Consider the following 12,562-nt stretch of genomic DNA (forward strand, 5'->3'; position numbering starts at 1 on the left):
AAAGAAGGACGAGGCCACAACATTCGTATTCTAATAACCAGTAAATAAGTCGAATCTGAATGCCAATGTCAGATGATTGCTACCGATTAAAATGTAATCAATGCATAAATAATGAATTAATCAAGATAATTTTGACTCTAACTGCAACTGTGCATTATCGACAGTAAACAACGCGATAAGTAATTCTTCTTAGTTAATGGATTCTGCACGGAACAAGTTCAATTGTTTACTTATACAGGGTGTTTCTTGTAAGGTGTCAAGCCGAAGGCAGGTGATAGGTGAGGACTAGACCTATCGATTTCACCCCCATATATGTTCTACGATTTTTCGTAGTTTAGAAGTTATCGTTAATTTTGTGATTTTTTCAAAATTTATGACCTAGTGGCTTAATTTTTTTTAAATCTTTTTTTTGGGTTGACGTTTCTCAGATTTCTATTTTTTGACAGATTCCCTATTAGTTGCAGATATTTGAAAAAAATAATCACCTTCCTATCTTTGATGCAAGAAAAAAAATTTTTGCTAGAAACATAAAAAATATGCTTTTAGCAGAACATTCTAAAATTTTCAACTGAAATGTATGAGAAAAAAAAAGAATTTCCATAGGTCCAAAATAATTTTAAAAACTGCGCAGTTTTCTGAACTTTCATAATAACACAAAAAAACATGTACTTAATAGGCCATTATTTTCTGTAATCGCTCTACTAAAGTAGTAAGTCGGAGATTCCGTTACATGTTTTTGACTTTCTTAGGACTAACTAATGTTTGCAATCCACTAAGTGTACGTTACGTAGAACACGTTTAGAGACAATAACTGAACAGAACATTTTTTATCCACAACGAGGAAGCTCTTGCCCTTCATCTGACCTGATGGAAAATTGGAAACTGCTGGATGATCAGCGAGCTTCACCCGGAATCCTAAACTACAGAGGAATTGGCTGTCCTAAATAGGTAGTCTTACCACTAGACCACAGTGGTGATTGTTACTTTACGATTAAATTTGATCTACCTACCTATTAGAGTGTGAAAGGAAAGAGAAAGAGTTTGTGTGTGTGTGTGTGTGTGTGTGTGTGTGTGAAGTAAATGTTCAAAATGTCCGTCGCTGACCTGAATGCACATTCGACAACGACGCAAAACAATTATTCGTAAATTTACAAAAGCTTCTTGCATTCTAATATGGTTTATCATCAAAATTTTCATATTCCCTTTTGTTTACCACATGATAAAAAAAATCTTTTCAGTTATTGTCTCTAAATGTGTTCTACATAACGTAAACTTAGGGGATTGCAAATATTACTTAGTCCTAAGAGAGTCAAAAACATGTAACGGAATCTCCGACTTACCACTTTAGTGGAGCGATTACAGAAAATAATGGCCTATTAAGTACATGTTTTTTTGTCTTTTCAGTTATTGTCTCTAAATGTGTTCTACATAACGTAAACTTAGGGGATTGCAAATATTACTAAGTCCTAAGAAAGTCAAAAACATGTAACGGAATCTCCGACTTACCACTTTAGTGGAGCGATTACAGAAAATAATGGCCTATTAAGTACATGTTTTTTTGTGTTATTATGAAAGTTTAGAAAACTGCGCAGTTTTTAAAATTATTTTGGACCTATGGAAATTCTTTTTTTTTCTCATACATTTCAATTGAAAATTTTAGAATGTTCTGCTAAAAGCATATTTTTTATGTTTCTAGCAAAAATTTTGTATCTTGCATCAAAGATAGGAAGGTGATTATTTTTTTAAAATATCTGCAAGTAATAGGGAATCTGTCAACAAAAAGAAATCTGAGAAAAGTCAACCCAAAAAAAAGATAAAAATAAAATTAAGCCACTAGGTCATGAAATTTGAAAAAATCACAAAATTAACGATAACTTCTAAACAACGAAAAATCGTTGAACATACATGGGGTGAAATCGATAGGTCTAGTCCTCACCTATCACCTGCCTTCGGCTTGACACCTTACAAGAAACACCCTGTATATAATATTTCGAATACAGCATTTGGAACCCAAAAAAGATCATCTAGCCAGGTTAAAACATATTCAGTACTGGCCCATTAGTCCAGTCAATGAATGCCTTAACGACGGTGTAGAGAGAAATCCATGGAACACAATTTCTGACCTCGGGACTTTATTTAGCCTAGTTAGGTGGTTAACATAGCAAAAGTCCCCGCCCTTAGCCCTTGAGCCGGCGGGGAGAGGGGGGTTTAAAGGTACCACTTTTCGGTTTTTCGCTTAATCCTCGGAAACTATGCGTCCTAGTGACATGACTACTATGAACCAAAAAAAGCCTATTCAATTTGCTACAGGTGAGACCGTCAAGTTTTTCTATATCTTGTATAGTTTTTGCGGCATCTGCTCTAGAAGGTCTGTAAAATTGGAAATTTTATTGTTGTCTTACATGTTCCTTTCAGGAGAAAATCGACTAAATCAACATTGAGCAAACAAGTGTTAATGCACAGTAGTTTTTGAGTGATGAGGACTCAAAAGTGGCTCAAAGTGATTCGTCTAAATATACGCACGATGTAGTCCCCTCGCTGGAACTAGGCTTAACATGCTCCCGCATGTCTAGAATGATTGCTCAATGTTGATTTAGTCAATTTTCTCCTGATGGGAACATGTAAGACAAAAAGAAAATTTCCAATATTACAGACTTTCTAGAGCAGATGCCGCGAAAACTATACAATTTATAGAAAAACTTGTCTATCTCATCTGTAGCAGATTGAATATGCTTTTTTTGGTTCAAAGTAGTCATGTCACTAGGACGCATAGTTTCCGAGGATTAAGCGAAAAACCGAAAAGTGGCACCTTTAAACCCCCCTCTCCCCGCCGGCTCAAGGGCTAAGGGCGGGGACTTTTGCTATGTTCACCTCCTAACTAGTCTAAATAAAGTCCTGAAGTCAGAAATTGTGTTCTACAGTTTTCCATCTATAATGCTTTATTGACTGGACTACATACAAAATAGAGCGATATTAATTGATCATAGAGGATGCCAAAAGAAATTAGCGGAAGCAACTGCCAGTTTTGAAACGGAATCATATCGTAACATCATTTAGAGGTAATAACAGAGTATTCAGTTGTTTACTATTGCGCAAACACCACAACAAAAAAGGAGCCAATTCGTAGCATGGAAATCCTAAACGCGATTTGGCTGTATATCTACTTATTACATGAAACTATTGTGCGACTCTCCATTTTTGGAAAACAGTTAAGACCAAGTTGGTTTTTTTTTGTTTATTTCAGGCGACACTTAAAAAAAATTATGCCACTTCTTTTCATAGCACATGCCAAATAAAAAGAATACAATGACATGATGAGCAAAGTAAAGAAGTAATAGCCGAAAGAATTATCTTCCAAATCAGTTAAGGCACAAATGATTACGAGTAAATTATTAATCGCGATTGTTTACCAACTGCGCAGATAAAGTTTAAACAATGCACAAATTGATCATAATTGTCAGTCTGTATTGTCGCGCCGTCCGCAAGTATGAAGTATTTGATAGCATCCTGCCATTTAAGACTGAATAGTTGGATAGGTAAACGACAATTGCAATATATTGTCCGAAGTCTAATCAATCATATCCGAAGATATATCTAGTCATGAAAGCAATAAATTTTATCCACACTTAGGTTACTCATAAGGTATTTTTACTTTGTCTTTAATGTCAGTTAACGTGTGTTAAGTCAATTGACTCATTATGAGTATTTATGTTATTAATAGATCGATTACGTAACTCACATCTATTACTTTGTTGTAAAGTAAAGCAGGATGAGAAAATTACTGAAGATAACTGGCGCGATAATTCTGGAATTTTAAAGATACTTAGATAAAAATACAGATCTCAGTGTATTTGAAGATACCACGGATTATGGGGAGGTATTTGATTGATATTTTTTTTTACAAATTAATAAGAATTTGCTTTATAAGTGAGTAATGTACCCGATCGTTATCTGAGATCTGTGAACGATAACTATGCGGCAATTTAGCATGATAGCAGTGATTTATACCACTATCATCATCATCGTAATGCGAATTAAACTTTTGGGGACGGTTTCAGTATTGATATCAGTAAGATAAACCGTACAATTAAAAATAGAATGCAAAAAATAAGCAATAGAATTCGTGTCGACTTAGGCCCGGTTTTTTAATTCGTAGTTAAAATAACCAATGGTCAAATTTGACAGATGTCAAATGACAAGTGGTTAAATATCAGAAAAAAATGTTTTTCGAACAATGGTTAGCTTGACTTTTAGTACATTTTTTAACTATTTGTTTACATTCTGTTAATATTTAACCATTAGTAGCAAAATTTAACAATTAGTTACTTTAACTATGAATCAAAAAACTGGGCCTTAGCTACATAGACGTATACAGGGTGTTAGATAAATGGGTATATGAGCCGACACTAGCCCATGTTAACATGAGCATATAAATGGTATGGTGAAGTCAGAAATTTGATATAATCACTTTAATTTTTTTAATTTTCTTACAAAATTAATTTTATAAAATCCGATTTGTATGAAAATTAAAATAATTAAAATGAAGATATCAATTTTCTGACTTCACCATACTATTTATATGCCCATGTTAACATGGGCTAGTGTCGGCTCATATACCCATTTACCTAACACCCTGTATATTAATACTCGAGATCCATGAATGTTTCTGGGATAGTAAAGATATGTTACGAGTATACTGCTACATGGCGTGCAAGTTTAAAACAATTGTACGATACACGAGCTAGTTTATGCTTGGTCCTTTCAGTAGTTAAATACAGAAGTTACCACTATTTGCCATTCCTAAAGACAGAAGTTCTGAAGGAAACCCCATGTCCCCATTCAAACAAAAGTTCATTTAATAAACCTATGATTTGCGCACTTGAATGTACGTCATTAATTTTTTGATAAGTATCTTAAGTTGCCGCCACATTACCTGTTTATTGATAAGATTTGTAGATAAGTATTTTATCAATGTATGCACAATTTTCAACAAATAGAGACAATGCGAATTGACATGATTACTGGTTAATTTGTCAGTTTGACTTCTGATTTTTTCTAAACTTATTTTTTAATGGTTTACTACTTATTGCTTTTTGCTTCGTACTTCTTGGAGTTTTTTTTACAGCTTATCATTGATGGTGGTGAAATAGATACTGGATTGCTGAAAACTTGTGGACGATTTTCTATGAATCCCACCCATGTATTCCATGAGCCAAAACATGAGAGAACGAAATAATGGAGATTTTATATTTAGCAGACTATTAATTAAAAGTTTGTGAGAACGGATGTATCGAACTTCTTTTACGCTTAAACTACTGAGCGGATTTTGATAAAATTATGATTGTTGAGAACTACGCGCAAATGAAGTTAAAGGACGTGCTAGAAGTTTTTCTACAAGGTACTTCATGCTATGTAAGATTTAATCCCACCAAAAACATTCTGTAAAAAAACTAGCCAAGTCTCGATGGGGCTGCTTGTTTATCTCTAAAAAGTAATGAAATATAGACAAAGTCGTGCCAAGTCTATGGTTCCTTACTGCGACTTCTTTATTATTATAGTTAATGTTGTGTGACTTGGCCGTTGAACAATCTTTATACATAATTATTATTGAAATACGCAGCTTTATTAAACCTACAATTGACTGGTTGTTGTTGAATCAACGTTTTCCAAGTGGCAATTTTCCATCGTCAATGGGTAGCGGTTCTGGCGACAGATTGGTGCAATGGTGTCATGGAGCACCTGGTTTTGTCACCCTTCAACGGCCAAGTCACACAACATTAACTATAATAATAAAGAAATCGCAGTAAGGAACCATAGACTTGGCACGACTTTGTCTATATTTCATTACTTTTTAGAGATAAACAAGCAGCTCCATCGAGACTTGGCTAGTTTTTTACAGAATGTTTTTGGTGGGATTTTTTTAATAACATAACCTTAGCGAACCTTACAATATAATAAACGAAATCAACGAAATGCAAATTACACAACATTTATCATTTATCTTTATCGATGACTTTCTCTAGGAAGGAAAAAAATCTGGACACCGCTTGCTAGTGCTAGCGCCATCTAGCGGTGAGCGATACAGGCGAACACCACGGTGCCGGAGTAGTATTGATTATGAATGTGGTGTTACTCCAGATCTTCGATTTTACTAGTTTTTATAGTTTTCCCTTTATGTGGCCATTAAACCCTAACTCTGTACCAAATTTCAGCTCTCTGAGTTTATGGGAAGTACTAGTTCTATTTTGATGATCATCAGTGAGTGAGTGAGTGTCGTAAATGCGAAACTTTGCTTTCGCTTAACTTCGGAACTAAATGACCTACAGACTTGAAATTTTGGATTTTAAGTATGTGATTATAGCTTACTAGATGACGAAAATTTCTGTGTTCTGGTCTTATCCAGAGGTTCTCAAATAGGGGCCTGAAAATGCGGCGAAATGGTTCCAGTAAAGGATGGTACGGCAGTGTTTGCTTCGCGCTCGACTTGGCGGGGGCACTGCCGTGCCCCCAGATAAAACCTTACATCCGTCGTTTACATTCATGAACTCCGTTTACCGAACTAAGAATGGTGACGATTAACGTGTGCCTACAACATACTAATCAGTATTTGATTTCTTAAAAAGTACATCGGTCGATGTTCGAAGACATAATTAATGAATAAATGGTTTGGAATATTCCGAACGGAAACTCGACAGTCATTTAATATGTTAATAGAGTGAATATAATAACGAGTTGGGTAAGGTCAGACGTGCATATTATTTAAATTCTGTATCCATTATTTTCATCGCATATTTAATTATATCAATCGATAAGTCATACCGTAGGCATTTAAGCTCACTATCTATTCAGCTCATCTTCTTTTTATTTCTAGAAAAGTTCACAATATAGTTTGTTCTATCGTCTTCTAGTTCTATCGTCTTTAATGTTTCTTTCTTCATATCGATGATTCAAAGTAGTAAATTGTGTATAACGTTAATTTATCAGAGAAACACTAAAATCGCCTTATTACGTCAACTTGTCTACCTCGATGATATTTAATGGGGCAACAGTTTTTTTCCATGATTTTAATATCTCTCACCAATAAGTAGTAAAGAAGCTGTATAAATCAACATCTAATTAAGTAGTTTCATTGACTACTTCGTGTTTTAAGAGGCCCCGAATATATCAGCAGTTGCTTTATGATAAAAGATACAAAATGCTTCATGAAACCAGCTCTTCTATGTGTCTTCTGAGTTTCAAACTCTATAGAAGATTTAGTGCTGTTCCAATTCCATACCGGGTGTCTGGTTATAAAATTTTTGTTTCATTTTCTTTACAGTATCCATCGTCACTAATCCAGTAGCAATAAGGATCACTAGTACATTATAGGGTTGGTCAGTCCTTGTTTATACGGTCAGTGTTATCAAGAGTTGTGCAACACTGCTAACAAGAGGTGATTACGTGCCGTCAGGGCACCACCGGCTCCACCATTGTTCGCGCGTCACCTCATTGTGTGACATTGGTGACATGTAGCCGCCATTGATACTTTTTGCTACCACGTTGTAATACCGGTCACATTGAGGTTACTTCTCGAACATTCACACAATTTTGAACCCCCTTATTGATAAAAAGTTATGCATCGCGAATCAAAACTATTTTGACTCTTCATAGCGAAATTAACATTAGAAAGTGACTAGAATTAATTTATCAAAACGGTGCTATAGAACTGTTATATTTTTATGAATAAGGAGGTTAAGTCGCTAGCGTGCAGAAGCTGCTTGTTATGATATGGTAGATACGTCTACCATAACATTTACTCGCTGCTCAATACATAAAAACTAGTAAAACAATAACATTTCTAAGCTGCATTCCTTATGACATTTCATGAATCTACAATATACAGTATACATAGCTCACGCTGGCGTATTCCAGCATTGACAGACACTTGTGATATCACATTGGCTATTAACATAGAGTGAAGAAGTCCTAAGTACACATAGCTAAGGGTAGTGCGGTTTGCAATTCACTAAGGGTGCTTTACATTCGCACTACATAATATACAGGCTGAATACAAATGTATACGATGAATTGAATTTTAATTGATTATCTTTTAACGTTGCATTTTTAGGTTCACAACATCCTTATTTGTTGGTAGAGCAAAATTAAATGAAAAAAAGAGAGTTGTACTGAAAATAAAACCAATTTAAATAGTAGCACGACAGTTGCCAAACAAGTTTTACGAAGTACGCCTTGAACAGTTTTAAAAGTTCTTGAGGTATTATCGAGATTTTCATTTATTTGAAAACAATCAAACGGTCTAAAAATCTAGTTAGACGTCTTGATTTATTGATTGTAATTAATTTGGTATGATTATTTCATAGTATACTTACTATGATTTTAGCGTATTTTATACATTATTTTCAAGTAATTACTTTACTGGCGATACAAATCAATATCAGAAATATTTATTTACTATCGATAATAAATGTACCAAGTAAGCAATATTAAACAGAGATAAAATATTTTGCTCAACCAACGAAAAATATTTATTCGAGAACGAGTGTTTTGTAAAGCATTTTTCGTATGTTCTGCAATTTATGTTTACAAAAAATAATCACAAAATACACTAGCGTAAATTTTAAAATGTTGACATGGACGTGCAACATTTTAAAATTTATTTCATATGCAAAATTTTAAGCAATAATTTTTCTGGTTGTCTAATTAAATGGTCCTTCGAGCCGGATCTCGAAAGATCACCCGGTCTATACGAATGGGTTATCCGTTAGATTAATTTTATTTTAAACTGATCAGTCAGTTCTAATGATTGCATGTAAAGATGTAATCAATTCACTTTAAATGTAACCCTGTGTTTCCCGTTTGTCTTATCGTCATGTAAATTTGTATTCAGCTTGTGTGTGTCGCGAAAGTAGGTACCTCTTGCTGTGGCTCCTCGCCCAGCGAGTCGCCGAGCGCCTCGGCCTGGCTCTTCATTATCGAGTATATTTTCACGTACGGCGCCTTTAGCAGCTATGCGCAACCATACATGAGGGTTACATACAAGTTTCATACGAGCTGCATTCAATTACGAACAGTATCATATAAGCTTGAGATGTTAACAACAGCTCGTATGAAACAAGTTACATTAATATTTTACAGCTTATTTGTTAGAGTTATTTAGCTTGTAAAAATTATGTCGGTAAGTAATGTTTTTTAAATTAGTGTTTTGTTTACAATTATGTTATGCCTTAATGTGTACCTATTTGCTGAATAAATCTATAAAAATGTGTTTACTGCAGTTAACTTATGCACTGCCGATAAAGTAATCTATTTACATACAAAGTTGTTTGTTGATTTTTAAGTTATTTATCAGTCTATTTTTACCGGCACAGTAAATAATTATTACCACTCTTACAATATTTATCATTTATCAGTATATCGCTCAGTAAGAGCAATAAATTCATCCGGTTATAAAACTTATATGTACTAATAAACGATTTCAGGTACGCAGTAGTGTCGTTGATCTGTGGCTTTGTGTTCGAGAAAGGTTACAGTGTTTAGCTGTGATGACCTACAAATTGTCCACGCCATTGCTCAGACAGTGGCCGGTATTTACGACTTATTTGCTATTTATTCAAACAACGTCTGATCGCCTTTACAGCGCAGATAATTTACATGAATAATGAATCCAGTGAAATAGCCGGCCGTGGGCTTTATCGTATCAGTTAATGCGCCCCTGTGTGTAGTGGATTTAGTTGATATTATGAGCCACTGATCCTGTGAAGCCCATCGACTGAATTATGAGTGCGAACCAAATCCATAAATCTACACATACATAAAATGAGTTCATAACCATTCTGTTTACGCTCGGTGCTAATGTAGTGGCGATTGACTTGTGACGCTTGAATAAAAAATATATTAATAAAAACAAACACCCATTCACAGTGCAACCATAGAGATTTTAGATAATTTAATAAAATCGAAACATTGTCCAATGTGTACTGTAATGTGGGATGTGAGATGCATAACCGACGATATGAATAACGGTGTGTTAACAAAGCGTTGTTAGTAATCATCGAACGTGTTAGTAAGTAACAGTATATTAATGTGGGATGTGAATAAGTTTGAATTGGGGCTTACCTCCCACGATTCTCTTGTGATGTCAGATACATCCCCGGTGCTGCCCGTTCGTTCACCCTACGACAACATAATACATTGCTTAGTCATTTAATCCCATAAAAATGTTACGTCTAAAGAGAATTACTTCGCGTCTAATATTATAATTCATGCGCTACCAGGGTACTTAATATCAGTTCATAATTAACAAGCAAGACTCATAAATAAGACACACAGAATTCGTTATCTTGACTGATGGCAAGATAAGGGTTTACTGTGCAAAGTGTATGCGGTACACTACTGTAGGACGCAGGTTTTGAAATTAACAAATAATTTGAACAAACCAAGTAGATAATGTTTAACATTCCTGAATTTATCACGCAAGAAAAGTTTACATATTTCACTCGACATCCGGAATAATATTATGTGAAGTACAGACGACAGAATATAAAGCAACAGAGAGGTATCTTATGTACAGGTAATAAGGTTCTACTTTGTAACTAAAATGCAGTCAGATAAGCTGTTGTCTGTACATAAATATTGACGCGTCAGACTGAATGTTTGCTATACTTACGCATAGACATTTTCCATAAAAACGTTAAGATATTATTATTTCATAAGCATAGTTTTAAATTTGTCATTCATTTTTGAAACTGCGAATTACCATGGCATTCTTAAATTACTACTGGCATAATTACTAACTGCCATTAGGGAACATAAATCATGCCATAAACATAAATCAATTTAATTAGATAATACTATTTTATTGTTTCCTTTTTGATTGTTATTAAAGACACTAACCTTTTGTCCCGGTTTGGCTTCGTCGTCGTCCCATTCAGTGTCACTGTCGATCAGTTCATATCCCTGCGCGGTCACATCGCCCAGGGGCCCATACCGATCCGGCACCCAGTGCGTCAGGAACTTGAATAAATCATCCACCCTGTATAAAACATACAAGGTTACAAATACATTGTTAGAAAAACGAACACGTTTTTATTATACACAATCATGTATACGCACAAGCAATATGTAATTCACATGTCACGTTTACATTGAATGCTAAAGAATTTAAAATTATTCTATTGTAAATATGTAACTACGACACTATTATTCCCAGGATCTATGCTTGCTGACTGATGATTAAGATCTATTTTGCAACTGTCTACCTGCATGTTATTATCGGGAAAGGCAACAATAAGATACGAGAAATTATAATAACAGTGGAAAGGACACGGCGCAGTGCATTCGCTGCAAGCGATTACGACGCCTGTTGTGAGTAATTTCATTGTCTTGTGTAGTCGAGAAATCCTTGTGATATTTCATGGCAACATGAGAGGGAAAACTAAGTCTCATACATGAAAATGTACTAAACATGGAAAGTATTTTTAACCGACTTCAACAAAGGAGGAGGATCTCAATTCGGTAGGTTTTTTTGAGACATGGTTATTGAATGAGGCGTAGTTTTTGAGACGTACTTTTTTACATTATCATTTATCATTTTGCGTACAATGACTTATGATAGATAGTGTAGTTGCACTCCCAAATAGTACATTTCTACGGACTCTGTTCACACGTGTGTTTATGTTTTGATATTTAATATTTGGCTATAGTTCATAAAAAGCCTAGTTCGAACTAGTGTAGTAAATTTAGGCACGCAGCAGGTCTCCCCAACTCGGCGGGCTCGTCGGGGCCCGGGTCCATTCTTTGGAGGGCCGCTCTTGATACACCTCTGATCTGACTGAGCAGCGACATAGAGCAACGTTATAGAAAGAACCAGTACTTAGGGTCCATGCGCTTGCGGCCGTGTCATAAACGCAGCCCATGCGCAGGCGCAGCTACAGCTGCTATCCAACTAACCTGGAATAATACGTCAGAAAAGCACGCGTGACGTCGTCCCTCGGATGTCCGCGTAGTTGTTATTTTACCGTTCTGCAGCACATCGCTCCATTTGTCTCCTAGAGGATCATCCAATGTCTGGTTGTTATAGTGAGGTCACTGACCTGTTCCTGGGGATGCCGAACCAGTACTCGGGCTTCATGCGCTTGCCGCCGTAGGACATGAGCGGCGTGGCTTGCCCATGCGCAGGCCAGTACTGCGGCGATCATGCTCTAGTGAAGAACGTTGGATACACTAGAGGAGAAAGTCGCCCAACCTGCATGATGTGCAACGCTAAATCTACGTACCGCAAAACAATTGAGACGCGCTATAGAAGCTAGCACATGCGTGACGTTCTCTCGGACATCCACGGAGTTTTTATGCTCTCGATATGCAACACATCGCTCCAATGGTCCCCTTGCGCATCTAAAGCCTAGTGTTTCCACGGCAAGGTCACTGACCTGTTCCTGGGGATGCCAAACCAGTACTCGGGCTTCATGCGCTTGCGGCCGTAGGACATGAGCGGCGTCGTCGTATAGAGGCGTTCGTGCTCTAGTTAAGGACCTTGGATACACTAAAGGAGAAAGTCTACTAG

The 12,562-nt window shown here is 35.9% G+C and overlaps 1 protein-coding gene across 22 annotated transcripts in view; it reads right to left on the bottom strand.

Moving 5' to 3' along the window:
* Positions 1–12,562, bottom strand: part of mtd (TLD domain-containing protein mustard) — a 136,234-nt gene that overhangs the window by 14,667 nt on the left and 109,005 nt on the right. For 20 of the 22 annotated variants that reach the window (XM_028309918.1, XM_028309907.1, XM_028309906.1 and 17 more), the window contains 2 exons: positions 10,894–11,032; positions 10,117–10,173 (listed from right to left, as the gene is read on the bottom strand). In XM_028309918.1, coding sequence (XP_028165719.1) covers positions 10,117–10,173; positions 10,894–11,032 — 196 coding nt within the window. Of the gene's footprint in view, positions 1–10,116; positions 10,174–10,893; positions 11,033–11,112; positions 11,136–12,092; positions 12,186–12,562 lie in introns of those variants that run through there. The other 2 variants (XM_028309912.1, XM_028309917.1) reach the window with 2 other exon arrangements.

Source organism: Ostrinia furnacalis, unplaced genomic scaffold, assembly GCF_004193835.3.
Source record: "Ostrinia furnacalis isolate ACB-3 unplaced genomic scaffold, ASM419383v2 OfSCF2841, whole genome shotgun sequence".
In the NCBI taxonomy this organism is placed as follows: domain Eukaryota; kingdom Metazoa; phylum Arthropoda; class Insecta; order Lepidoptera; family Crambidae; genus Ostrinia; species Ostrinia furnacalis.